Source organism: Trichomonas vaginalis, chromosome IV (genome assembly GCF_026262505.1).
Source record: "Trichomonas vaginalis G3 chromosome IV, whole genome shotgun sequence".
In the NCBI taxonomy this organism is placed as follows: Eukaryota; Parabasalia; order Trichomonadida; family Trichomonadidae; genus Trichomonas; species Trichomonas vaginalis.
Window position 1 is genome coordinate 38,955,817 of NC_067206.1, and position 26,512 is coordinate 38,982,328.

General features: G+C 31.4%; 9 protein-coding genes and 1 pseudogene across 10 annotated transcripts, besides 6 other annotated features; 5 read left to right on the forward strand and 5 right to left on the reverse strand.

The window, feature by feature from the left end:
• Window positions 1-547: 547 nt before the first annotated feature.
• TVAGG3_0247020 (uncharacterized protein) lies at window positions 548-742 on the forward strand (the record flags this gene model as incomplete). The annotated part of the gene is made up of 1 exon (XM_001307544.1): window positions 548-742. One exon carries the CDS (start codon window positions 548-550, stop codon window positions 740-742), a length of 195 nt encoding a protein of 64 aa, XP_001307545.1.
• Window positions 743-932: 190 nt separating this feature from the next.
• TVAGG3_0247030 (uncharacterized protein) lies at window positions 933-1,157 on the reverse strand (the record flags this gene model as incomplete). The annotated part of the gene is made up of 1 exon (XM_001307545.1): window positions 933-1,157. One exon carries the CDS (start codon window positions 1,155-1,157, stop codon window positions 933-935), a length of 225 nt encoding a protein of 74 aa, XP_001307546.1.
• An 85-nt stretch (window positions 1,158-1,242) lies between these two features.
• On the forward strand, window positions 1,243-3,510 carry TVAGG3_0247040 (apolipoprotein family; the record flags this gene model as incomplete). Its single annotated transcript, XM_001307546.1, has 1 exon — window positions 1,243-3,510. The coding sequence occupies one exon, from the start codon at window positions 1,243-1,245 to the stop codon at window positions 3,508-3,510; it is 2,268 nt and encodes a 755-aa protein (XP_001307547.1).
• A 302-nt stretch (window positions 3,511-3,812) lies between these two features.
• Window positions 3,813-4,213, forward strand: TVAGG3_0247050 (HSP20-like chaperones family; the record flags this gene model as incomplete). Its single annotated transcript, XM_001307547.2, has 1 exon — window positions 3,829-4,158. One exon carries the CDS (start codon window positions 3,829-3,831, stop codon window positions 4,156-4,158), a length of 330 nt encoding a protein of 109 aa, XP_001307548.1.
• Window positions 4,214-4,483: 270 nt separating this feature from the next.
• On the reverse strand, window positions 4,484-5,984 carry TVAGG3_0247060 (uncharacterized protein; the record flags this gene model as incomplete). Its single annotated transcript, XM_001307548.1, has 1 exon — window positions 4,572-5,966. One exon carries the CDS (start codon window positions 5,964-5,966, stop codon window positions 4,572-4,574), a length of 1,395 nt encoding a protein of 464 aa, XP_001307549.1.
• Window positions 5,985-6,643: 659 nt separating this feature from the next.
• Window positions 6,644-8,337, reverse strand: TVAGG3_0247070 (meiotic spindle elongation; the record flags this gene model as incomplete). Its single annotated transcript, XM_001307549.1, has 1 exon — window positions 6,708-8,324. One exon carries the CDS (start codon window positions 8,322-8,324, stop codon window positions 6,708-6,710), a length of 1,617 nt encoding a protein of 538 aa, XP_001307550.1.
• Window positions 8,338-10,412: 2,075 nt separating this feature from the next.
• Window positions 10,413-10,478: a mobile genetic element.
• A 3,574-nt stretch (window positions 10,479-14,052) lies between these two features.
• Window positions 14,053-14,087: a terminal%2Cinverted (terminal inverted repeat of Kolobok-5_TV transposon ID:TVAGG3_0247090).
• Window positions 14,053-14,192: a mobile genetic element.
• A 375-nt stretch (window positions 14,193-14,567) lies between these two features.
• On the forward strand, window positions 14,568-16,245 carry TVAGG3_0247100 (notochord cell vacuolation; the record flags this gene model as incomplete). Its single annotated transcript, XM_001307550.2, has 1 exon — window positions 14,580-16,241. The coding sequence occupies one exon, from the start codon at window positions 14,580-14,582 to the stop codon at window positions 16,239-16,241; it is 1,662 nt and encodes a 553-aa protein (XP_001307551.1).
• A 1,117-nt stretch (window positions 16,246-17,362) lies between these two features.
• TVAGG3_0247110 (uncharacterized protein) lies at window positions 17,363-18,212 on the reverse strand (the record flags this gene model as incomplete). The annotated part of the gene is made up of 1 exon (XM_001307551.2): window positions 17,581-18,195. One exon carries the CDS (start codon window positions 18,193-18,195, stop codon window positions 17,581-17,583), a length of 615 nt encoding a protein of 204 aa, XP_001307552.1.
• Window positions 18,213-18,508: 296 nt separating this feature from the next.
• Window positions 18,509-18,575: a mobile genetic element.
• A 229-nt stretch (window positions 18,576-18,804) lies between these two features.
• Window positions 18,805-20,388: a mobile genetic element.
• Window positions 20,389-24,193: 3,805 nt separating this feature from the next.
• Window positions 24,194-24,556, forward strand: TVAGG3_0247140 (uncharacterized protein; the record flags this gene model as incomplete). Its single annotated transcript, XM_051227901.1, has 1 exon — window positions 24,194-24,556. The coding sequence occupies one exon, from the start codon at window positions 24,194-24,196 to the stop codon at window positions 24,554-24,556; it is 363 nt and encodes a 120-aa protein (XP_051112887.1).
• A 265-nt stretch (window positions 24,557-24,821) lies between these two features.
• On the reverse strand, window positions 24,822-25,667 carry TVAGG3_0247150 (annotated as a pseudogene). Its single transcript has one exon. A coding segment is annotated over exon 1 (846 nt).
• Window positions 25,668-26,117: 450 nt separating this feature from the next.
• Window positions 26,118-26,512: part of a mobile genetic element that runs on past the window's edge.

The following is a 26,512-nucleotide window of genomic DNA, read 5'->3' on the forward strand; positions in this document are numbered from 1 at the left end:
CGGTGATCTGTTTATTCACAATAGCCTATCAGCATAATAGTGCTAAAATTTCAGGCTTGTGTCATCTAAATTGGGTGAGTTATGACATGATCAAATCTTGAATAATCATGCCCGTTACCCTCTCAGATTTGCAAGGAAGTTGTCCATTTATTATCTCCTAGCTATGCTCCTAGATGTTCTGCTATTCAAAATTGTCTAGCTGTCTTCTGTCCCTATGCTTTAGAAAAATATGCTATTTTAGAACCATGGGCAGGGGGTCATGCAAAAAAAAATTATTCCTGGAAATGAAGGGTATAAGATAAATATTTATTTTACAAGAGCGTCAAATGATTTCTATTTGATCAAATTCAATTACATACAAAATTAGGCCGTTTTACACGAAAACAATCAGCCATTGCTGATAATTATTCAAAGTTCAATAACATTTTAACATAGAGTGCTAATAATCCGTAATTCGTTATTAATGCTAGGATGATCCTTTATCAGATGATTATGCTCTGATGCAATAGATTTATAATCTTAGAATCCTATGAGAATAAAAGTGACAATGACGGAGAATTTAGTTCCTTGCTATGATACATCTGTTGATAAAATCGTATTTACATTAGCAGATCCACTAAATGGAGAAAAATCAGTACAAGCATGCCAAATTACCGAAAATGGTCTCATAACAGCAGATTTACAAGAATCTTCCTCTTCATCTTCAGATGAAGAATTTAAACCAGGAAAATCACGAGTGTAACTTATTTGTATAATTATTCTTCGAATTTAACATTTTAATTTCAATTTATCCAATTCCATTTCTAGCAAAATTCTAATCCGAAGTAGCTATTTGTTTATTATTAGTTTTCATACTAAAAATTATAAATTATCCTAACAAAACATACTTTTTTATTAATTATTTTTTTATATTACCATGGTAGAGTTATATTTTAATACAAGAAATCCGAATAATCTGATAGTAAAAATTGTTCGGCAACTCTTTCCTTTGTACGTAAGTATGTTTGAGCAAAGGTCCAAACATAACGATCAATTTTTGCTTTTTCTTTATCAGTTAAATGCTCTGTTGATAAGTCAGTAATACAAGCTCTGAAAACACGAGGAATTAATAAGTCAAGTATTTTTGATTCTTCAGCTTTACTATTAGTTAATCCCATATTTTTTTAGTATTAGATTTTTTTTGACATGTAAATTTTCAATAAAAATTAGTGTCAAAATATTTGTCACTTTTTAGTACGTTGTATGTTCACCCCTGAACTTGAAAGGCGCAGGGAGTTGAAACTTCAACAGGATAAACAGTACGCAGCTGATTTACGGCAGCAAATAGCTGAGAAGGCTCAAAGAGCAGGCTTAAATCCGCCAGCAATTCAATATACAAATCGAAACTCGCCATCTTCAAGCGGAATGCCTTCAGCATCACCACCATCGAATAGGACAAGTACTGCGCTAGTTCCTTACGGAACTGCAAGGTCTTCTTCAAGTTTATCATATCAACCTTTAGATCCTCTTCCAGATCTGCCTCAAACTTCGATAGCACCTCTAAATCTTGAAGTTACAACATTTGCAATCGATACAATCCCTGATTTACCGCGTCCAATCATTCATTCGAGTGCAATCGAACCTGGAGCATTTAGAGACCGTATTTCAAGCATACAAAGTCAGATTGATGAACAGAAAGGAGATTACGTGAAATCAATGGAAACTGCGGAAAGATTAAGATCCAGGACTTTCCCTTCCATTTCACAACTAATTGCCGAACTGGATGATATATTAGACACAACAGTATCAGGAAAAATACCAAATGCCTTAAAATACGTTAATGATTTTACCGGACACAATAAAGAGCAATTAAATGCCTCTGCATCAAATTTTTTCTCATTAACAGATGGTCTTAAAGAATCTCTTGACGATAAACTACGAAAATCTCAACAATTAGAACATAATATCACTGAATTTGGAGATAATGCGAAAAACGGTCTTTTAGACGTTCGCGCGGAAATGGGTCGAACTAGAGATGTTCTAGATGCAATTCTACAAAAAGCAAACAAGCTAGAAAAGAGAGAAGGCAACATAATTTCAGAACTTGCGAAATACAACACAGAATTCGAAATTGTCGATACTACAGCCTCTAACTCATTTACAGAACTCGTTAGAAACATCGTAGCAGTTACAAAATCAGCTCCCGCACAACTTGCGGCCAGCATCAGAGAAGAAAGTTCAGTTCGCGACCAAGCAGCAGCAACAATCCACTTACAAGCCGAAGAAGTGAATAAACGTGCCTCAGAGCGTATAAAGGAGATTCAGGATACTCTTGCAGCCATGACAGACGCGTTCAAAAATTCATTAGAAGATTTATCATCATCAATATCGGACGCCATCACTCAAACTCAGAGCGAAACGGAGTCCTCATCAGCGGACTTATCAAGGCAGATCGATACTGTCATTTCCGAAACAGATTCGAATATGAAATCCGTAACAAACGAAATTGTATCGACCATTTCGGAGATTAGATCAAACTGCCAGTCAGCGCGAGATTCCCTTGAGGATTCAATTGTAATAGAAAGCTCTGTTTGTAGTCAAAATCACAAAAAGGTCCTGGAAAAGTTCGACCACTTAAAGGCTGTAGTTATTAAAGAGCGAGAATTACAGGAAAGCCATATCCAAGTCATGCTTCGCGATTGCGTAAAGAATAGTCAAGATCATAGAACAAGATTGATGCAACCAGCCGATGTAAACATCCAATACATCAAAGCCAAGAAGATTGATATGGATAGAATCGAATCAAACCTTGAAAGTCTTGAAAACAAGATGAATCTCCTGAGACAACAAATAAATGACTCTTTGAACTCTCTGAATCGCTCAATTGATGATACAAGACATTACATTAACGAGGCTAGATCTATGACTGTTGACTCCTTGGAGATGTTCACAAAAGATATCGATAATTTGCAAAATTTAGACAGAGAAAAGATGGCGAATAAAAGTGACATTTCCAATGAAGAAGAAAAATTCAATCAGGAAGTGGAACAGAGGGTTAACTTCATAGAGAAACAAATAATGATGGCAATGCAGAATCTAGGACAATTGACAGCTGGTGGCGACGTTCAAGAGAAAGCGCAAAATTTGCCAGCAACGATAGCTTTGGAAAATTTGGTCAATGAAGATCAAAAAGTGCCAAACCTTAAAGTTTCTGATGATGAACCCGTTGAAATAAAGACTGAAGAGAACATAGAAACAGAACAAAATGAACAACAAGAACAACCAGAAACAGTCCAAACAAAGAAAAGAAGACATCATCATAGAAGAAAATATGATCTTGATAATGAAGAAACTATTCTGCCTAAAAACGAAGAAGAAGAGGCAAAACAAGAGGTTGTTGAAGAAAATAATGAAGATGAAGAAGAACAAGCCGTTGAAGACCAAAATGAAGAAGAAATTATTGATGAAGAGGAAGAAATAGTTGATATGAAAGAAAATGTACAGGAAAAACCTGTAGAAGTTGTTGAATAAATTATTATACCATGTTTGTAGTTTTTAATTATAATAATTTTTTTATATAATGAGAGAATTCAAAATTCATAGGTTAAATGTTCCACATAGATGAGAAAATTATTGACCCAAGGCTGTTTTCATTATTAAGTTAAATAATTTTTAAGATTTACGAATAACTTATGGCTAAATCACAGAATCGTTCTGAAAAATCATAATCTGATTCTAATAGGAAACCGTGACATGCGTTTTTTGAGCTCTTGTATTTTGATGCGATCAAACCAATTATATAAAAGTGACAAAATTTGATAAAATCAAAAAGGTGACATTTGAATTAGAATGAGCAATTCAGTTCCAATCACAGTTCCTTCTGACTCATTTGAGGGTGCTGCAAACTATCTTATCAACATCGAACTTCCTGGCATTGCCAAGAAGGATGTCAACATCGACATTGCAGAAAATATTATTTCAGTTAAGGCAGAGAAGAAGGCACCAAACAAAGACTACAGAAAAATCGATACAGGCCGCCTCTATGGTAAGATTGAAAGCAGATGGAGCATTCCAAAGGACGGTGATGCTGAAAAAATCTCCGCTGCTCTCAACGAAGGCCTCTTAACAATCACAATTCCAAAAACAAAGAAGCGCGAGATCAAGATTAACCTCGAGTAAATTTTAAGTTTGATTTTTTTTTTACAAATTTTCTTTCTTTATTAAAAGTTTTTCGAATTCGTTTGTTCTGAGCAAAATTAAATCAAAATACAAATATCAAATGATAAATCTGATCTAAATTTAATGAAAAATTATCATTTGAGATTTCTTTTGGAGAAATTATGGCCAAGAACCTCGAATTCCAAAATATTAATTTTGTCAATATAGTAAACTTTGATTTAAAGTAATAAAATCTAACTTCGATTTTATTTTCTTATTAAGTTTCTCTGAACTCAATTTGAGAGTTAGTATTAGTTTTATATCAGAAAGGATGATTATTTTAAGATGAAAACTGAAAAATAAAAAATTATTTTTTGAATTTTGAGAGAAAATAATAAATACGTACATTATTTTAATAATATAATATATAGATTTCAAGCACATAACTTTCCGCAATGCAAAACTAACGCTTCTAAATTTGCATTTGCGTATTCAAACATAGGAGATAAACAGGATTTCGGCGCGAACGTCTTCATCATAGAATGCACCTGGAACGGATCCGGGCAATCCGAAGCCAGTAGAACGCCGAAAAACAGGCTAAATAAGTCATCGAACCCGAGAATCTGTTTTAATTCATCCGGAGTTGGTTCATGACCAACCAGTGCTGATATAGCAGCGCGATGGATATCAGACATCGTTACATGTATATAATATAAGCCGTCAATCGGATTAACGGTGAAAAATGACAAAAGAAAAGTCTCCGAGGCCTTTCTATACAACGGAGCCCTCAAGAAGCACTCCCTGGCTGATTCTTCCATATCGCCTGGAGGAGACATCCCTTTTGGCAATGTCATTCCTGACATTTTCGTAGAATGTATTTCTGGGTATTTGGCGTAAAATTCGCTGGTACTAAATAAAGCTGTATTGGTCTCGTAAACTCTATCCATGATCGCTCTGAAGAAGAGTAATAAAGATATCGACTGATCTTTAGGCGTAGTACAAGCTTGCTGAGGTACTAGAGCGGCACAGAATTCAATGATTTTATCTGAGAACTCGGAAAATGAATTCTGTGAGTTTAATGCGATAAAATAATCTATTGCGCGTCCGTTCTTAGAATTCGAAGAAAATAAGTAGCGGGATATGTTTATCTCATCTGGTATGAATCCGAAATAGAATAATTCCGGATCTATGACTTGAGCTGCTTGATTTACAAGTTTTGAGAAAAATTCTTCGAAATTCGTAACCCAGAGAGGATAAGGTACTTTACTTAATTCCTGTTTCATTAGTTTAATTTTTGTGTGTATTATTTCGTTTCGTTTCTGATATTTATTTTCGCCAGGGTCCATTTCGTAAAAGGAGTCTTTAATTTTAATAGCAAGAAGGGATGGAACAGACTTTCCAAGAAGGAATTGTGTTAGTCGCTGTATTTGTGCTTTTTTCGTTGCAAAAAACATTATAATTTTTTGTTGTTGCTTTAATTGATTTTTCCAAGCGTATTTCTTCAAGAACTGTAATTGTCGTAATTTCATTATATCGTTGTTGTTATCAAAATCAATACTAGTCTGAGTGACAGGTGGATTTGCTTCAATTTGCTGTTTTAGCTTTTCTGCTGCAGTTTCTGCTTGGTCAACGCTTATATTATAGTTTTTTAGAGATTCTAACGCGCGTTGATGCATGGCTGCCTTTTTTACTTGAAATTGCCTCAATAATGTCGCACTTGAAGATTTCGGTTGCTGAAAAAAGTCAAGATGCTGCACGATGTCGAAATTTATGTCCCGCCAGTCTTCAAATGACTGAGAAGAAAACGAATTCGAGCGAACTCCTGACATTACAAAATTTCAACTGCGGTTATGACGAAAATATGGAAAATTTCATAATTTTACACATTTAAATTTATAAAACTGTGTGAGAAATTTTGATGCATTTTAATTCTTTGTAGAGGATCCTTCTCAATTTTGAGAAGACTTTCAATTTACATGATTGTTATTAGTGCGGCAATCTTTTTATCTAATAGTTATAAATAGAAATTTCCTATGGAAATATGTACCTATATGGATTAATGTATATTTATACCGTATGAAAACATACCTATATCAAGAAAGAAGAATGCTTATAGGAATAGTAAAAATCAACATCATTTTAACTGCATATTGCACTGAGAGATCACTCAAATGAGAAATCCATCAACTAGTACTCTCAAACAAGTCGCTATTAATCTGTCTATATCAAACCAATTTACACTTTGTTTAGTTAATTGAATTTAAATTTAGTGTTTATTGTTTATTTAATACAATATTAATTGAACACTAAGTCAATTAGTTGCATTTTCGTTTAAATATATAGTTTTTTTATATAAATGAAGCTATATTTAGTGTATATTTAAAAGAAATATGTTATTTTTTTCAATTAGAATCAATACAGAATGAATATATGTGAATAATCAAAAGCATAGTAAATGAGTACCAAGTTATAAGTAAAATAAGTAAAATAAGAAAAAATTATCTAAAATTTAAACAGAAAAACTTAAAAAAGAATATTAATTTATAAAAAATCATATCAAAAAAGAAATTTTATTCACGCTTTCCAGCATAATAAGCAACATCATTATCAGAATCCTTCATCAGTCTTTCGGTAATATGGACGGTCTTTGCTGCGCTTGCCTCTCTGGCCAACACGATCCTTACATTCGAAACAGGGTCCAAAATTGCCTTTTCGATGACTCCGGAGCATCTATCTACAATTTTCAGAGCGAAAATTGCCTGAATGACTGTCTGTCTTACCTGGTAGTCCTTTGTATCGAATGTCTGCTCGAAGAGAGGCGCGAATGTTGTAATTTTCCAGTCTTGGCCGTAAATTTCCGAAATCAGCGGCAGAGCTTTCACCATGTTCTTCCTGACGTCGGAGCTCTCGTTTGTCATGAGCTTTATGACGAGAGGTATGAAGTTGTCAGTGAAGTACTGGACGTCTGTTGTTCGTGCAATTTCGGGAATTATGCCTGGAATTGGGAGCTGTGTCCTCCAAGGACTGAATTTAATAAGGTTTCCGATATGTTTGGCAGCAGCACTAACTGCATAGCCTGTTTTGGCAACAGATGTCAATGCAGCTAATTTGACGTTATTATCACCGTCTTCGAGGAGTAAAGAGAGCAATGGAGAGCACAGGGATTCAGGGGCACCGCTAATATCACCAATACTCTTGGCTACGGCTGATCTAACTGAAGTATTTTTATCTGATGCGATTGCTGTTGCGAATTTGGCAAATTCATCAAGAGAATATGCACCAGAGTCGTAAATAAATGGTAACGAACGTGCTATTGATGCGCGAACCTCTACTGCTGCGTCGATTGATGCTGGATCTGCAATTCCTTTGACAACGTCAGCTGGAGGTGGTCCATCAATGAAAATTTTAGCAAGAGAATCAGCTAAAACTGCACGTGCCTGCCAGCGAGGGCTTGCAAAGATCCTTTTCGTAGAATTAATTTTTAATTCTGACATTGTTGGTGGTAAAAATGACAGAGCGAGTGGGAGTTCGATAAGGACTGCATGAGAGAGATCGTCGGATAATGTTGTGATTAATCTTTCGATAATATCGAATTGTTCTTGAGTTTGCGCTGTTGTAATAAATATAGGAAGTGCTGTAGCTAATGATCTGCGGACAATTGTCATTTGATCGACAGAAATTGATGGGAAGAATAATCCGAGTTTTTTATGAAGAGAATCGGGATATAACGAAAATGTTGCGCCTAATATTGTAGCTGCGGCTGATCTGAGTGGGTGCCATGTGTCTTCGCACATCTCTTTAAGAACTGGGAAGAAAAATTCTGAAAGTTCTTCCGGAGTAGCCTTGTGAGATAACGAGATAAAAGATTTCGTAGCTGTTTCTTGGACTTTGGCATCTTCAATTTCGCAGATTTGCTTGAGTAATGTAAGAATTACAGAGACATGCTGAGATCCACCAATTTCTTCAAGAATTTGAGGTAGCTGCTCTGCAACACGCATCCAAACCTCCTCGGTGTTGTCGATTGTTTCGGCAATATACGGTAGTAATTCTGAGCGAGATCTTTCTGGGCCTAATGTTTTTGAAATAATTTTTAGTGACTGGACAGCATTAAGGCGCTCATTTAATACTTCACTTCTCAGGTTTTCAATTAGGTCCCTGCTCTCGTCATTTGCGAGGGGCGATGACATTTTTCAAATAGCGGTTACTTTCCATTAAGCTATTCGGCTTTTTTCGTTCTTTGAATATAATTGTATTTAGTACCATATGTAAAATATGAAATATCAAATAATTTAAGCAAATGAGGAAATCCTACTATATTTTGATTCCATAATAAAGAATCATTGACCAAAACTATAATAAATTATCAAAACATACAACAGGTATCAATAATAGTATGGTTAGAAAAACGAATTATCATATTTTATAAATAACAAGAAATTCGGTTGACAATATGGTGAACACATTGAAATTACAGTTACTTACGATTTACTCAATGATAAACTCGACATTAACATTAGAGATGTCATTAGAAATTATCAATTGAACAAGAATGGGAAAAAGAATTATCAAAATTATCTGGCCATCTTTTTGTTGACTTTACAGAAGTTCAAACATTCATCGTGCCGTCAGAAGACTCCAAATTTGCTATCAAACATAATGGTGTAGTACATTTCTACATGGTGTTAGTGGGATCTTTATTCAGGTAATGATTTAACGTGTTTTCTACAAAGAAAAGATGACAGTATTGTATCGTCTTTACTAATTTACTTAGTTTCATTTGTTAGAACACATGCAGCATTTTTTGTTATTGAGATCCATGAAGAAATGAAATTGGGGATGGGGATTGTAAAGAGAGTTTATAAGCAATTCAAAATTGAATGTGATGAACCCAAGATTTTAATAGTAAGATAATTGAACAAATATCCAATTCCAGTTAGTGGAGAATGTTACTTCCCAATAAGAACTTCTTCATTCAAGTTTATAATTGTTTCTTTAATGACTCTGAGTTTCTCTTAATAGGAATTCAAAAATTAGATTCAAAACTGGAATATTATGATACGACTTAAAATAAGAATCAAGACTCAAAATGTTTTGATAAGATTGAACTTAATGAAACAGGAAATAGTATCTCAATTATTTGTGTATGATGATCATATTATCCGGGAATGTTTGAAGTATATATTGATCACAAATTTGATAGATCTTGGAACACATCATTATTAATTTATGGACTTACATCTCAAACACCACTTTATAGTATTCATTACTTGAATCCAAATTCAATGCCCTTTGTCAAAAATGCTTTCATACACATACAGAAAAAAAAGCCAAATGCGAAATGGAAAGGTAAAGACGCCTATTCTAATATTGTTCAACACATTCATCGATCTCATTTTTGAAAATCTGGTCCCAATTTGAATCATCATGATTATGAATATCATAATTAAATATTTGCCCGTTTATGTTACAATTTATGAGAAATGCACCATCTAGTACCTCTGACCCATGATTTTGAATTCTAAAAATAGAATCATTAATATTTAATTGATAACCATTTCTGATTACTAAACCATAGCAAGTTGTTTGAATATAATTACACATTGAAATGCTTTGAATATAGAATAGATGATAATGTATGTAAGAATTACTATTACTATTAATATTCTCAACAAAAGCTCCAAATTTAATCACATCAGAATTTGATGATATTGAATCAATTCTAGTACCGATACAATATCCTGCACTATTAGAAATATTTATATGGTAAAATGAAGGACGTCCATTTTCTGTCCAAACAGTATGATATCCAATTTGTCTATTGCATTGCGTTACAGAAATAAGACAGCCTCTGCATGTTGAACCTCCGATATAATATGCATTTCCTCCTTGAAGTGACATAGAATCAATTATACATATTTTATTTAAAATAATTAAACAACTATCACAATCAATTGAAATTGATGCACCACACATTGGCGAACTAATTTGATTAAATTTACATGATTCAATAAGGATATTGGAACCACTCTGACTACATATGATTGCACTCGATTCGAGTTTTTCGAAAAGACAACTGGAAACAGCAACATTTCCACTAATTGTTCCTCCATTACTTGTGATATGACTCCGAGAAAAGTAAAAATTCCATGAATCTGTGTTAGGTTGATTTTCTAGAGTATAAAAAGCTGTTTAAAATTCAGAAAATAAAAGTAAGATCAGAATTCGGAGGAAACCTTATTCTATCGTTCTGATCAGGATAATACGACTTATCTTTTGGCATCGGGATTGATCGGGAAATTGGGATCAACTCATTCAATTTTATCCCGATTAATCGGGATAGACATTAAAACGTTCTATTCTAAAAATAGAATCACTTATATTTAATTGATAATCAAAAGTGAATTTGGGGATTGAATATATTATAATGCATGAATAAAACAACACATTGAAATAGTTTGAATATAACTTCGATGTTCATATTTTATATTATTATTAAAAGATCCAAATTTAATAAGATCATGATTTAATTGACCATAACGATGAATATATTGTCATGATTGCTAAAGTTTTAGGCTCCAGAAATGAATATACATCAAACTGAAACAATTGATAAATTGAATGAACTTTTGAGAGGTTCTCAAATAAAAAAATTATCTAATTTTTTACAATATTACTATTATTTTATCCACATATGTATATATAGTAATTTGAGAAAACTTTTAGGAAAAAATAAGTTTAATAAAAATCTGAATTTTACTTGTTGTGGGATTGTTATTAATTGACACTCCAGACGTATTACTAATAGTTATGCGTATGCAATTAAAGTATTTCTGATGGACAAAATGTGAGATTTATATCAGATAATTCATTTCTACTATTAAGTTATTCATTTATGAGTTTGCACTTATTCGCACTAAATAAATAACTATTAAAATTGTTTTAATTAATTGACACCATATAATAGAGTGAATTTTGTTTGATCAAACAACAATAGATGATAGATATAAAGCCAAGAAACTTGCTATTAATATGCTCTACTTGCTATTTCAATGTAAGTATGATATTTTCTAAATGTTTCGTTCAGATAACTTAGATATATTAGTCAAAATTTGAAATTTTAATAGCACATATATTAAAAATAATTATTATTCATAAAAGATTAATGAAATAGTAAAAAAAAATCAATCAAATTATAAAAATACAACATATGGTTTTTTATGGTTGTCTCATAATAGCATTTCATGAGAAAAAATATAATACTATTTATTTTTGCATAGTTCAATTTTTTTAAATAATGCAAGATATCCCGCCATTAGTTTTCATGAAATAATCCAAAAATCAGCATACACTTGAGAACATAGCAGCTCTACATGTTTTCGCTATTTATTTTCCAATAATATGAGGGGTTCACGCGATAAAGGATTTGATTAATTTTGATAAATATTAGGCTTTTTGCTAGTTACATATTACAATAAGGCTTTTAAATGGATATTTATTGATATGAGCTTATTTCAAAATGACAGTCTTTGATTTATCCACTAATAAGATTTGATGTCACAAAAATCTAGATTTTGGGGCATAAAAACCTAACACCAAATCATAACTTCTAAATTGAGTACAGAAATATGTTAATTTTCAGTATTTTTAGAAGAATTCTTATTATCCTTCAAAAAGTCAGTATTTCTGCTGTAATTTTCTACAACATTGTAGTTATTGCACTTTGTCTATGGATTTGTATATATGTTATATTTATATATAAATTAATACATTTTAGCTATTATTGATTTTTTTTAATTTTCGAGAAATTGAATGGTGAGTCCGATAGAGAAATTTTTAAAAATCCTAGTGCCTCATAGAAGTAATTTCCCTCGTCTCCCATACTTCCAAATGTATGCATATGACATAAACTTTTATGCATTACACAAGTGGCCAATAATATCTATAGAGTAAAAAATTAGAAATTTAATTTTTTTATATGATAGTTATATTTCAGATTTGCGAGCGTAACTTTTTTCTCCATGGCATACTTGTTTTAAGAGCAAATGATCAAAATCGTCCTTCAATTATTGAAGGAGCTGATATCTTTTGAAAATTGAATTGAAAGGGTATTCAATTTTCAAATTTCCTCTCAATTTTGGAAACATATCAACTCTATGAATTAACAATTATGTGCCTTCACAGTTTATCAGTCATATAAGGTGCTTATCCTTAAATAAAAAATATCTTTGATATGAAGAAATCTTATAAATCACCAAAATACTGTTCAAGTGCCTTGATTCTTTCGGGGAAGTCTCATTTGTCCTTGTTGATAAAAGAAACAATTGCCAAACAATCATTTAAAATATATTTTGATTGAAAAATAGATTCCATATTCATTTTCAGGAAAATTCAAATCAACGTTTTCTCTGTATTGAAACAAGTTGACTTATTATTAAATGAAATCTTCAATTTTTTTACTTAATCATATTTCTATCCACGTATTTTAATAATTGTATCAATTAATACATTAGCAATCAAATCTGTGAATTTTCCAACTTCTCAAATAAAAGACTTTTCCTACAGTACTGAGATGAATTCATGTGAGAATCCATTCATTATCGAAATCTTTGAGTTATTTATGATTAAAACATTAGGCAAAAACAGTGTATTAACTCTAAATAGATATAACAAATAATTAATAATAGCAACAAATGGACTTAATTGGAAGGATTCTGAAGTATATTGATGAACTCGTTGAAAATTTTTTATGCAAATATATTTGTAATATGTAGCATTCCTACAAAATTCGATTGATCAATCCAAATATCCTGGACTAATATTTTCCTGATACCATTAATCCATTAAGAAAGGAATTCTGTGCTCTGAATATCATATTCAAATATCATCTTATAAATTTCAAGGCAAACCTTGAAGGTAGGTGCGGATCCTGCTTGCGTATCATAAAGAAAATTAATTTGCATTGGGAAAACCCAAAAAGATTGTCTGAAAGTATGTAAAATTCAGAAAGCATCTTAGCAAGATTAGTTAGACATGTAATGAACTTCTCAATAAGAAATGTGATGATACTGTTATGTAGATAAAACATGTTGTTCATTTTTCATTAAATATGAGCACAAAATCACGTGAATTGAGTCAATGAGCAGAGATTTGTCTTTTGAGTTAAATAATGAGAACTAAACTTTTGAAGGATAACTACCCATCGCATTAGATATGTTAGAATCAGTCTTGTAGAAATTTAGCACAAAATCAGATAAAATCCAAAATCTTAATCATATTGGGTTAAAAATCATGGAATTGAGCAGTAAATCTTGGGTTAACTGAATAACTTTTAAATAAAAGCCAGTAAAAACATTCAATTTGCTAAAAATTTGTACTTTATCTTGAAATTTATTATCTTATTTCACATGGTGCAAATATCAAAGAAAAAGCTAAATATGGAAAAACCGCACTTAATATTGCAGAATTTCTTATTTCAGACGGTGTCAAAAAATAATGTTATGAGATATATAGGTACGGGAAAAAGGTGTATTCGCGGGAAAAAGGTGTATTCGCCCCCCAAAATAGGGGAAGTGAAAGTTTTTAGAAAAAGATAATAACACCAATAAATAGTAAATATTATACTTATATTATTATTAAAATTTTGTGAATGTTTCTTTGTTGGTTCTTGAGAAAATCGAATTTTATATTTCAAAAATAAAAAATTTTATCGTCTTTTAACGTACATATAAATTTTTATTTGGTCAGTAAATAATAAAGATATGTATAAAATATGAATATTATTGGTATAATCATAGTTCCAAAAAAACTTTTCCTTCCCTAATTTTGGGGGGCGAATACACCTTTTTCCCGTACCTATATATTTTATTTTTCTGGTATTATCGAAGGAAAAAAAATTCTAATATTTGGGTTGATTAAGGGTGCCCTATAGACGATAAACCACCCTCAGAAAAGCACTTTTAAGGCTATTATATTGAGAACTAGAATCTGGATAATCCATTCATTCGAGTTCTAATAAGGTTAATTTTGTGATGTTTACATTATCGTTATAGGGCACCCTTAATATCTCTAATTTATGTTGTATGTAGTTGTTGAGATATAATATTATCACAATATAAATTATTAAAGAACTCTCAACTAACTTTGTAAGAAGTCCGATTTAATTTGTATTTAATTAATTCTTTCTTTGTTTGTTTAATAATTTGAAAATAATCTTAAAAATTTGTTTATTTCTAGTTCGATTGGATATTGAAGAAGTAATGAGATTTTTTCTGCTCTTATAATCTTCAAAATCTATTTTCGTTCTATGATATAATTTCATTTAAAATCTAATTACTTAGTTGAATAGACAGATTATTCTTGAAAATATAGATGTAAAAAACAATAAGAAAATTTTGAGGGGCTGCATCGGCAATGAAATAAACAAACGACAGGGGGAAGATAAAATGCTGAAAAGAAATCTCCTGATCCCTCAGAGAGTCGGCAATTTCAAATGCCCACTGATCCAGGAGTTCCTTGCCACCGGTCAGTATGGTAATGCTGCTCGCCAGCTTCTAAACTCAGGCGTTCCTTTCAATCAAAGTTATTTATACCTGTCAAACTGTCCAGAAGCACTTATTGAGTACTTCAACTTACTCATTAAGGAAGTGTACATGAGTGACGCTCCAAGAAAGAAAGTAATTTGCAATCTTTACGTCAATATTTTATTACCTCAATATCTAGTTTTATCACCAGCCGACCGCGAGCCATTAATTGCCAAATTCATTGACTTTGTCAAGCAAAACAAAGATTTCATCGAAAAAAGAGTTTTATATAAAAGTATTCGCGAATGCAACTTTTTGACACTTCTACGTGAGTGTTACTTGATTTTTGGTGATTACACAGAATACCTCAGACTTTATTTCGAGTATTGCAACTACGCAGCCATTACAATTGACGAATTCAACAGATTAATGAATTTGATCTGCAACATACCACTTAACGAGCAACAAATCCTATTCAAATCATTCCCACTTTCATTCATGAAGTTTATTATGCGCAATTGGCGTACATTTAACCGTAGACCAACTTGCGATCCAATTTTCCCGGCCATTTGCGATATCATCTTTGCTGAGCCCATGGACATGGAAGCAGTCAATCTCCTTCAACCAATTATGGAGAAAATGTACACGAGAGGCAAAGATGGCGGAACTCACTCAAATGCTCAAAGGAATCTCTATTACATACTTCTCGCACGTACTAACGACCAACAGAAGATGGAAGATTACTACAAGAACTCTCAATGGCTCAAATTACCTCACGATTTCTTACTTCGCTGGTTAAAGCGCCGCGGAATGGAAACATTAGCTTCCCAGTTCTGCGCCCACCTCTTCGATCGTCATTACCTTGCAGTCACGTACTCAGTTATCGCTGCAAACAAGGAGAAATCCATCAGACCAGTTTTGGATCTTTTGACATCACTTCTTAACGATGCCGAAGACCGTCGCGAGTGCTGGCTGAGGGCTTTGGAGACCACTTCCAACATGAAGAAGAAGGACAATGCATCGGATGAGTCAGATGGCTGGAGAACTCTACTTGAAACAGCAGTTACAAGCTGCGTATTGACATTAGATGATATATTCCCAATTATGCCTGAGAATATGAGTATTGATAGCTTCCAGTCAACAATTCTTAACGCAATTAAAGAATATCAGACAGATAACTCAGCCGCAGTACATCGTATCGACCAATTTATCAACAGAGCATCATCACAAAGAGAACTTATATCGCGCGGAACACAACTACGTGTAGAACTCGATCCATTACAACAATGCGCTTTATGCAAACAATCGATTTACAAAGACAGGTTCTTGGTATTCCCATGCTATCATACTGTCCATATAAAGTGCTTGCTTTCAAATATGAACCTCTTTTACACTGCTCCTGAGATGTTGAACTTAATTTCATTGACATCCAAGGCTGCAAAGTCAGAATCGGCTAATAAACTACTCTCAGAATACATATCTAGATCTTGCCCAATCTGTGGAGAACTTTCTGTCAGAGTTTTAGATAAAGATTTCATTTTGAAGGAAGAAGTCGAAGCAAGAGAAATGTGGAAGCTTGATTAAAGAATTTATATTAATTATTTTTATTTTTTTCAAAATATTTTTAGGGTTGGCGAAATTTAACAAAATTGTCTTTTTAAAAACGCATAATGTCCTTTTTTTTCCTCCTTTTTTGAAGGAAGAAGTCGAAGCAAGAGAAATGTGGAAGCTTGATTACAGTATTTTCAAAATATTTTTAGGGTTGGCGGAATTTAACAAAATTTGTATTTTTAAAACGTATAATGTCCTTTTTTCCCTCCTTTTTTGAAGGAAGAAGTCGAAGCAAGAGAAATGTGGAAGCTTGATTACAGTATTTTCAAAATTTTTTTAGGGTTGGCGAAATTTAACAAAATTGTCTTTTTTTCCCTCCTTTTTTGAAGGAAGAAGTCGATACTATAAGCTTGATTAAAGAATTGATTTTTTTAAAGGTTGGGATACTCTTTAACCATAAAATTACAAAAATTAAGGCCATTTTAAAGCCCCTAATCTCCCTTTGAATTTTATCATGCATACCTTGATTGGAGCAGTGCAGCGGAACATAGCAATTTATGCTTCTAAGATTAACTCAAGAGGTATTCAGCCGATTTTCTCCATGCAAAAGAAAGAGTTCAGTAACTTCTTTAATATTTTTAATTGCTGCATAATGAAGAGGCGTTCATCCATTTTCCCATTTCTCATTGATATCTGCACCAAAAGAAAGGAAATATTCGCAAAGGGATGGAATATCAAACATAGGAGAATAAACAAAACATTTGCTAAAATCATTAGTTTGATCTAAATAAATTAAAAATGAACCATGCTTAATTATACAATGCACAATAATATAATTCAATCTTTAATTAGTGATCATTCACCAAGAATGTAATGAAATCAATGTTATGCGAAATAATTGCATAAAAAATGCATTCTTCATATTTCAAATCCATTCATTCATGATATTTGGATTTCCTCCTAAAAACGAAAATTGGAGATTCATAAAGTTATTTATGGGTAAATTCTGTTCTTAATATCTTGAAACAATAAGAATATTCATGACATCTTTCATATTATTATTATCAGATATGAGTTTCGCCAGAAGCAAGTAAGATTTTGCATAGGCGCTATTATACAGAATAATATCTAAAATATCTTTTGTAATCTTGCATGGAAGATATATTTTTATTCAGATCTTATTCAAGGTTAGCTAAAATCATTTCATTTTCTAAATTTATTTATGCTAGATATCAAAAGTTTTTAGAGTTCACTATAGATTTGGAATGTAAAAATTTTTTGAAAAAATTTAGCTGTAATAAATGGGTAAAAATAATGGGAAATTATTAAAAATATGCAAATAATAAGATACGTTTACTCACATAAGTGGTATTTACCAGCCATATGACAAAGGTTGTTCCAAAAGTGGGTTTTGTTTATCACTTGTAGTTTCTTCTTTGTGGCAAGTCTTCCAGAATGCAATGATTACGGCGATAAGTAAGAATAATGCGACAGATCCCAAAATTGAGTAATAATAAATTGAAACCTTTTTCATGAGCTTTTGGACCAAAGGCTTGCAAGAGCCTGATGATTCATTCCAGTATGAACAGTGATGATCTTTCTCGTAGTTGTCGATGGCGTTTCCAATTGGTGTTCCATCTCCTCTGTGCTTGTTCCATTGGTTACCTAATTCATCAAACAGTTTTGAATAAAATACAACATAAATAACAATCATACCAATGATGAAAAGAGCATAAAAGAGCAAGAAAAGTCCTAAGAAGAAGGCTGGGCATCTTCTCTTTGAAATTGAGGCATAGATTGAGAAAGCAAGAATGAAAACTGAAACACCAAACACTACAATTGATGAAATAAGGAACGTTTTTGTTGGAGCAATTGAACTTAAGTCATTCTTGTTAATTACATAAAGGCACAAGGCACTAGTGGCTACAATGAAACCTGTTGCTATGAAAGAAATAATAAATAGCGTGCAATTGGCACAGCAACCCATTTTAATATTTTTTTTTAATTCTACAGATCCGATTTTTTAAAAAGTTTACAATAAGATTTTACTGTCAAATTTGACAAGTTTGACTTTATGGGACTGGAAATTCTTAATCTATTGATTAAATTGTGATTGCAACAATCAAAGTAAGTGCATTTTATCAATCAAAACTTTTCGAATTGAAAATTCTCCTGCAATAGATAGGAAATAACAATTTTTATCGTTCATTTCTAGTAAAAATAAATGTATACATTGATGGGGTAATAAATTATTTAATAACTCAATGTACTTTTTCAGATTTAATAAAATTTCAATGGATATTTGCATCATCATATTAAACACTATATACATAGATGGTAATTCTATAAAAGCCTATGTAGATCTATGAACGTCTATGCAAATTTGATAATAAGAAACGCAAAACAAAATAAAAGCAACATATCTTTAATCTATTGAAAATGTACTCCATGAAAGGACATATGCCACTCTTATATGACGATCCGCCGCATCCTTAAATAGCCAACGAAATAAGATTAATCATTATCATAAAAAAAAGATATAATGAACTTTCCCCCATTTTCCCAACTTTATGTAGGATTATAAATTTAGGGAATTCAAAGGTACATTCACTAGGCGATAACAGTAAAATGGGATGAAATAGGATAAATAGCATCCCTATATAGTGCCTAACAATATTTATACGGGCAAAAAAAATTTGGCTAGAGATTTGGCGAGTTATAAAACTTAGAAAATTGAGAGGGATTTTTATTTTTGAATTTTTTTTGGAAAGTTAAAATTGCGATTAAAAATCGATTTCCAGGAGAACTAAGCATCTCATCATATATTTAAATCGATAAAAATATTAAATAATAGTTGAATAGTATAACAACGTGAAATTATGGCTGAATATACAGAAAAAATGAACATATTTGACATTTTTGAAAATTCATACGTTAGATGGTGACAGACTCATAAACTATACTTTAGCTAAGATTGATATATGGTTTCAACAACACATGGTTAAAATCGTAAAAATATTTTAGATTTCAAAAAGATATATATGATAATATAATGGAACAAAGTCAACAAATAGCATGTTAAATATGTTATAATTAACTTTTTATTAGATCCAATAGTAGATATCGAATGGTTTCCAGCTTTATGGGTAAATATTTTCTTTTCGAGCTTCTCTTTCACTGTTGTATTAAGGTTGTAAATTTTTGATGCTAGAAACTATGGAATCTTCTTTGCTGCTGCATTTTTCTTGAGAGTTCTTGCAATTTCGAATAGATCTGCGCATTGTATGAAATGGAGGCTTTAAAATATCTTGAAAACAGAATAGGACTGCTTTTCCAAAGGAATGCTTACTTGTAAATCAGAGAGTTTCAAAATTGACAGCAAGATTATCATCATAACTTTCGATTTTGCTGCGAAAAAGGAAGACAAGTAATTAACAAATCATTTACTGTTGTTCATCAAAAGAAGAAAACTTTGATAACAACTAATGATGATAAAATCAAGCTATCTTTTAATATTTTAAATTGATAAGACATTCAAAATATTTGAATGGTTTAAAATATTTTCTTTTAATTTCTATAAGATATTATCATGATTATATAATAAAATTTAAATTTTTATTCAAAAAGGCAATATTTCAAACTTTTAATTTCAAAAATCTTAATTCTGCAATAAGTGTATTTAATTGTAGCAAATTTAATGATCCTTCGTCATGCTTAGCAATTTGGAACTCATAAATTAATGATTTCTTCAAGTAAAATTCTGCATTATTTCAAAAGTCAATAATTCTCTAGTAACTTTTCTTCAAACCCTAACCATTATATTATATGTATAATGGAGAATAATTGCAAAGAAAGATAGCCGAATTTACTGGGTAGTTCTTGTGATGCGAAATAAATGCAAATTAACACCTAGTTTTAACAGCATCAATCTCTTTTTGCTCTCATTTAAATGCATTCGCACACTTTAATTTTGAAATATAAGAGTTTTGGAAATTATCAAATTTATCTGCTCAAATACTATAGATCTTCATAAGTGTTAATAGAATCATTAGCCTTACATATAGTGTTTAATATAATGATGCACATTATACTGGGATTCATTCCTTATTCATCTAGTTATTATAAGATTTACAACCCCATGAAAATTTAAAATCTTGTCAAAAATAGTGAATGTACCTTTGGGAATTCTTATGCTTCGGCCATTGTCCAACGATACTGTCTCATACTCTAGGTTTTTTGTCTTGAATTTTTCGTTTTCGAATTTTTTTGGATTTTTGTAAAGTTTATGCTAGGGATGCGACGGTTTTACGCCATGACCGTTTAAAAATAGAATAATACGCCATTTTTTGGGCCGAATAACAAAACAATACAAAATTATCGCCGTCCTTTTTTTTTTTCTTTCTTTCTCTTTTTTTTTTCTCTCTCTCTTTCTTTTCTCTTTCCTCTTTTTACTCCTCTTTCTCTTTTAAGGATACCCTTACGTGTCAGATTTTTTGCGCATACAAAGAAGTCATGCTAGACATGAGCTATAAACCTGAAATTTTAGCAACATATTTAAAACTTTTTAAACCACAATACACTTTAATATTCAAGAACAAAAATATTCTTTTTAGAAATTACATAATTATTTTATGTGAAATCTATATAAAAACATATTTTGCGAGCTGAACTTTTTTCTTTATAAGCACCTTATATGACTGATAAACTGTGAAGGCACATAATTGTTAATTCATAGAGTTGATATGTTTCCAAAATTGAGAGGAAATTTGAAAATTGAATACCCTTTCAATTCAATTTTCAAAAGATATCAGCTCCTTCAATAATTGAAGGACGATTTTGATCATTTGCTCTTAAAACAAGTATGCCATGGAGAAAAAAGTTACGCTCGCAAATCTGAAATATAACTATCATATAAAAAAATAAATTTTCTAATTTTTTACTCTATAGATATTATTGGCCACTTGTGTAATGCATAAAAGTTTATGTCATATGCATACATTTGGAAGTATGGGAGACGAGGGAAATTACTTCTATGAGGCACTAGGATTTTTAAAAATTTCTCTATCGGACTCACCATTCAATTTCTCGAAAATTAAAAAAAATCAATAATAGCTAAAATGTATTATGCATAACAAATTTTAATGTTACGCGCGTATTTTTTGAACTTCATGACATGAATTTTTTCTTATTATTATTTTTTTTTGGATTTTCTATGATTTATGCGATAGGCTGGAAACAACATTGTAAGTGCAATGATATCATTTATAGAGAAATCTAAAACTTCAGCATTCAGAACTCGCAACACAAAAATATTCATTTGCTAAGTAGTAAAGTTGATTAAGTTCGACACTTAGCTTTTATACGTAAAACCAAGTGTGTATTGTTATTTCTTGTTAAATTATTGAGAAAAAAATAAATTGTAAGAGAAACGATACTGATTATTGAAATAATATTGAGGGTAGCTGCAGATTTCTTCATTAACATGCCGGAAATTTGTTAATCTTGGTTATCTATCATAAAATCTGTCGAAGAATCTAAAAACGGAGATATGAAATAGAGATCATGTAAATCTAGAGTATCCTGTCAGAAAAATAGACTAAGCATGTAACCCTTTTTTGGTCATAAACACTTTTTACCACTTAGTCATACAGATGATCATTAAATTTAAACGAGCACTTTTTGTCAGAATTTATTCTTTTACAAAGACAGAATATTTTAGTATTATTTAATATTAGTGCTGTAGCAAAATTCAAAAAACGGTGAAAATTCAGTGAATTTGTGAATTCACATTTTTTTTCGACATTTTTCTTGATATATCCATGCACATTAAGAACACAGCTTTGATACGCTTAAAAAAGCATATTTCATATGAAATTGTTAAAGAAATAAACAATTTATATAAAAATTGCACTTATGGGCAGTTTAGATATATAATTTATATATAACATATATACAAATCCATAGACAAAGTGCAATAACTACAATGTTGTAGAAAATTACAGCAGAAATACTGACTTTTTGAAGGATAATAAGAATTCTTCTAAATGTTGTATTTTTATAATTTGATTGATTTTTTTACTATTTCATTAATCTTTTATGAATAATAATTATTTTTAATATATGTGCTATTAAAATTTCAAATTTTGACTAATATATCTAAGTTATCTGAACGAAACATTTAGAAAATATCATACTTACATTGAAATAGCAAGTAGAACATATTAATAGCAAGTTTCTTGGCTTTATATCTATCATCTATTGTTGTTTGATCAAACAAAATTCACTCTATTATATGGTGTCAATTAATTAAAACAATTTTTAATAGTTATTTATTTAGTGCGACTAAGTGCAAACTCATAAATGAATAACTTAATAGTAGAAATGAATTATCTGATATAAATCTCACATTTTGTCCATCAGAAATACTTTAATTGCATACGCATAACTATTAGTAATACGTCTGGAGTGTCAATTAATAACAATCCCACAACAAGTAAAATTCAGATTTTTATTAAACTTATTTTTTCCTAAAAGTTTTCTCAAATTACTATATATACATATGTGGATAAAATAATAGTAATATTGTAAAAAATTAGATAATTTTTTTATTTGAGAACCTCTCAAAAGTTCATTCAATTTATCAATTGTTTCAGTTTGATGTATATTCATTTCTGGAGCCTAAAACTTTAGCAATCATGACAATATCATATTCTCTTTCTAACTACGCAATGTAAGGGTATCCTTAAAGAAAAAAAAAAAAAAGTAGTGGGGCCTCCAGGCGCGTTGCGCCCTCTAGCCCTGAAGATGTTTAGTATAAATGAAGTTTATATTCGGAGGGCTTCCAGGCGCGTTGCGCCCTCTAGCCCTGAAGATGTTTAGTATAAATGAAGTTTATATTCGGAAATTGTTAGTCTTCTGGGTCGAAAACATTATATAATGTTTCACTTTTCACAAATTATATATGTTTTCATGTTTTGTCACTTTTCTGTCACTTTTCAGGTAAAAACATTTTTATTATTATATATAAATGAATTTTACAAAACCACCGTTACCGTTCTTTGGAAATAAGAGTAGATGTAAAGATATTATATTGAGAGAACTTAAGAAACTACCGAATGGTCTAACATTTGTAGATTTGTTCGGTGGAAGTTTCTATATATCCCATTTATGTCATACAATATTCCCAGACTCAAAGATTATATGCAATGACTTCGACAACTATATGAACCGTCTCAAACATATTCCAGACACAAACAATATATTGAAAGAGTTAAAAGAAAAGATACCTATAGGTAAGATGGAACGTATACCATTAGATAAGAAAAATATTGTGAGAGAGGTTTTGAAAAAAGCAGAATATATAGACTGGGATAGTATATCTGCTAGACTATTATATAGTGGTGCTATAAGAGTTCATGACATTGAAACACTTATGTCAAAAGTTTTATATCTTAACTATACAAATGTTTTCAAAGAGGACATAGAAAAATATATTGAGGGTATAGAGTTTGTGAGATGTCATTGGACAGAGTTGTATGAAAAATATAAAGACAAGGAAAATGTTTTCTTTATAGTGGACCCGCCGTTCTATAACACATGGGATTTTCAATACCAAGTAGACTGGACTTTGAGAGACTCTTTAGAAACTTTAGACGTTATACATAACCATCCATGCTTTTACTTTACATCCGATAAAAGTGGTTTGGAAACCGTTATGAGATGGTTAGAGGACATACATGACTATGAGTTTAGATATGACAAGATAGAATATGAGAGAGGTCCTATAAACTGGAGAAAGTGTCATAACAAAGAAATTTTATTAGTAAGTAAATGTGGTTTGAAATAGGACTACTTGTTTTAGGTTTTTTCCATTGTGTCATTTATTTATTTGACGTGGCAGAAAAGTACAGAGAATATGAAGATGAACCAATGCCTGCAAATGTTCAGTATATGTACTCGTAAGAGATATTTTTATCTAATATTAAATGGACGCACAGAACTTAGCGAATGCACAGCAACCTGGACAACCAAACCCAGAGAATATTCCAAATGAAGTTAGAATACAAACTGCAATGGCAAACTATGGTCAAGTGCCAACAGATGTACAAATGCAAACTGCCATGTCAAATGACGCTGCGTTAGGTTTGCCACCATGGTATGCAAATATGAGATGGAAAGAGTTTTATACAAACCCTGAAGTGGGATATAAACAACTTTATGCAGATGACGCGAACACAGGAGTTGACCCAGAATATGTTTTCTACCAGAGGAGAAACAGAATGTATGAGCTCCAGTTAAAGAATGCTATGGAACTCAACAGGAAACGTAAGAGACTAGGTGGACATTAGATTTTTACATGTAGTAAAATGGGTTTCTTCAGTAGTATTGGAAACTTCTTCAGAAGAGTTGGAAGAGGTATATGGAATTGAATAAAATCTGTCGGAAAAGGAATTTGGAACGGAGTCAAAAATATTGGTAAAAGAGTAGGTCAGTTTGTTGGTATTATACCTAAAGACCCTGAACCAGAAGAACAAGCTCCTGTTATACAACAGCCTGAACCTGCACCACAGTCTAGTTGGCAACCAAATCCAACACCTCAACCGTATTAAAAAATTATATTTTTATCGTTCGATAGTAGTTGTATATGAAACTAAGTTCTAAGTAAAACGCATGGTATAATGGAATTATTCTTTTTCTTCCATCTGTAGTAAACCATACTTGAAAGTCTGAAATACTTCCACTTGGTGGTTCGTATAACTTTGTAGGTTTTTCGTAAAAGTCATTTGCCAAGCATAAGAAAGAGTTTTGGCGCCAGAAAATGAAGCATGAACAATAATAGCATCTTGTCGAAAATATTTTCATATGTTCCATTAGGGTTTTCGACTTCATAATAGTCCGGGTGTACTGGATATGCTGCAGGCTGATTTAACATCCTCATAAATCTATACCATGCCAAGTTGTTATATTTTGTAGAAATATAAACGTTTTCTCCAAGGTCTTCTATTTTATTGATTTTAACAGTTGCATTTTTCCTGTCATAAATAATATCGAGATGGTATTCTCCTTCGTCAATGTTATACTGGTTTGCATATTCAATATAGATATCGTTTATTTTTTCTTGAAAGCTTGAAGAGTTGTTTCTAAGTTTACAAGCAAACTAACTTGTAAAAGTTTTCCCTGTTCAAATTTCTCATACATACGTTTTTCTTTGTTATAGTATCGAACTTCAAAACCGACCGTAAATGGGAAACCATGTATGGCTTCTGAAATGAACTTCATTCTACGAAAGCCAATAGCTTTTGTGACGGATGGGTCTCTTAACCATCTTAATGGGTAGTCAAAACGATAGCCTTCATGCTTTACGGTATCTGTCTCAAACTTTTGACCGACATTAGTAAAAAGTTCATCTAATGGTTTAGTTGTAGCAACTCTAGAATTTTCTTTTTCTATTGGAAGCATATTTTATCTATAATAAAAATGTCAAATGAAACAGCGTCTATGAGAGAAATACAACACAACCGACAACTCATTATGCAAGCTCTAAATAAGAACACAACAAACTTTTCAAACTATTCTAAGATATCTGAGTCATTGAAAGAAGGAAACTTAAAACTGACATTAAACCCAATGACAGATGAGTTTCTGTTTCAAGACAAGAAGAACAATACTGTCTGTATAAATCCAACAAAAGGAACTTTAAACGAGAAACCTATAAATGAACTTCTTTTGAAAGCAGATGTTGACAACAAGGCTGACAAAGAATATGTAGACGATGCAATAGCAAAAGAAGAAGAAAGAGCTAACAATGCTTATGCAACAAAAGAACATACTCATCCTGAACTAGCAGACAAAACATATGTTGACAATAAAATGTCAAGTGAAGTGACAAGAGCTGAAAACGAATATTCTAAAAAGACTCATATACATTATATTAACCAAATACCAAGTCTTAAGGAAACATTAGAGACAAAAGCAAATAAGACTCATACACATTCTATATCTGATATTACAAACTTACAAGAAACCTTAAACAGGAAAAGTGCCGTTGGACATACACATACATCTTCTGAAATAACAGACTTAAACGTTAGCCTTGAAAATAAAGCAGATAAAACATATGTCAATGAAATATACCAAAGTTTGATAGGAACAAAAAATATTGAAACTATTGTTGGTGACTTTTCTGTCAATGAAGAAAATAAATATTTTAGATGGCAGTTGGTACAGTCCTTAAAAAATGGTACACGGTATAAACTCATTCCGAAAAAATAACAATGAAATGTATGTAAGCTATAAAAAGAATG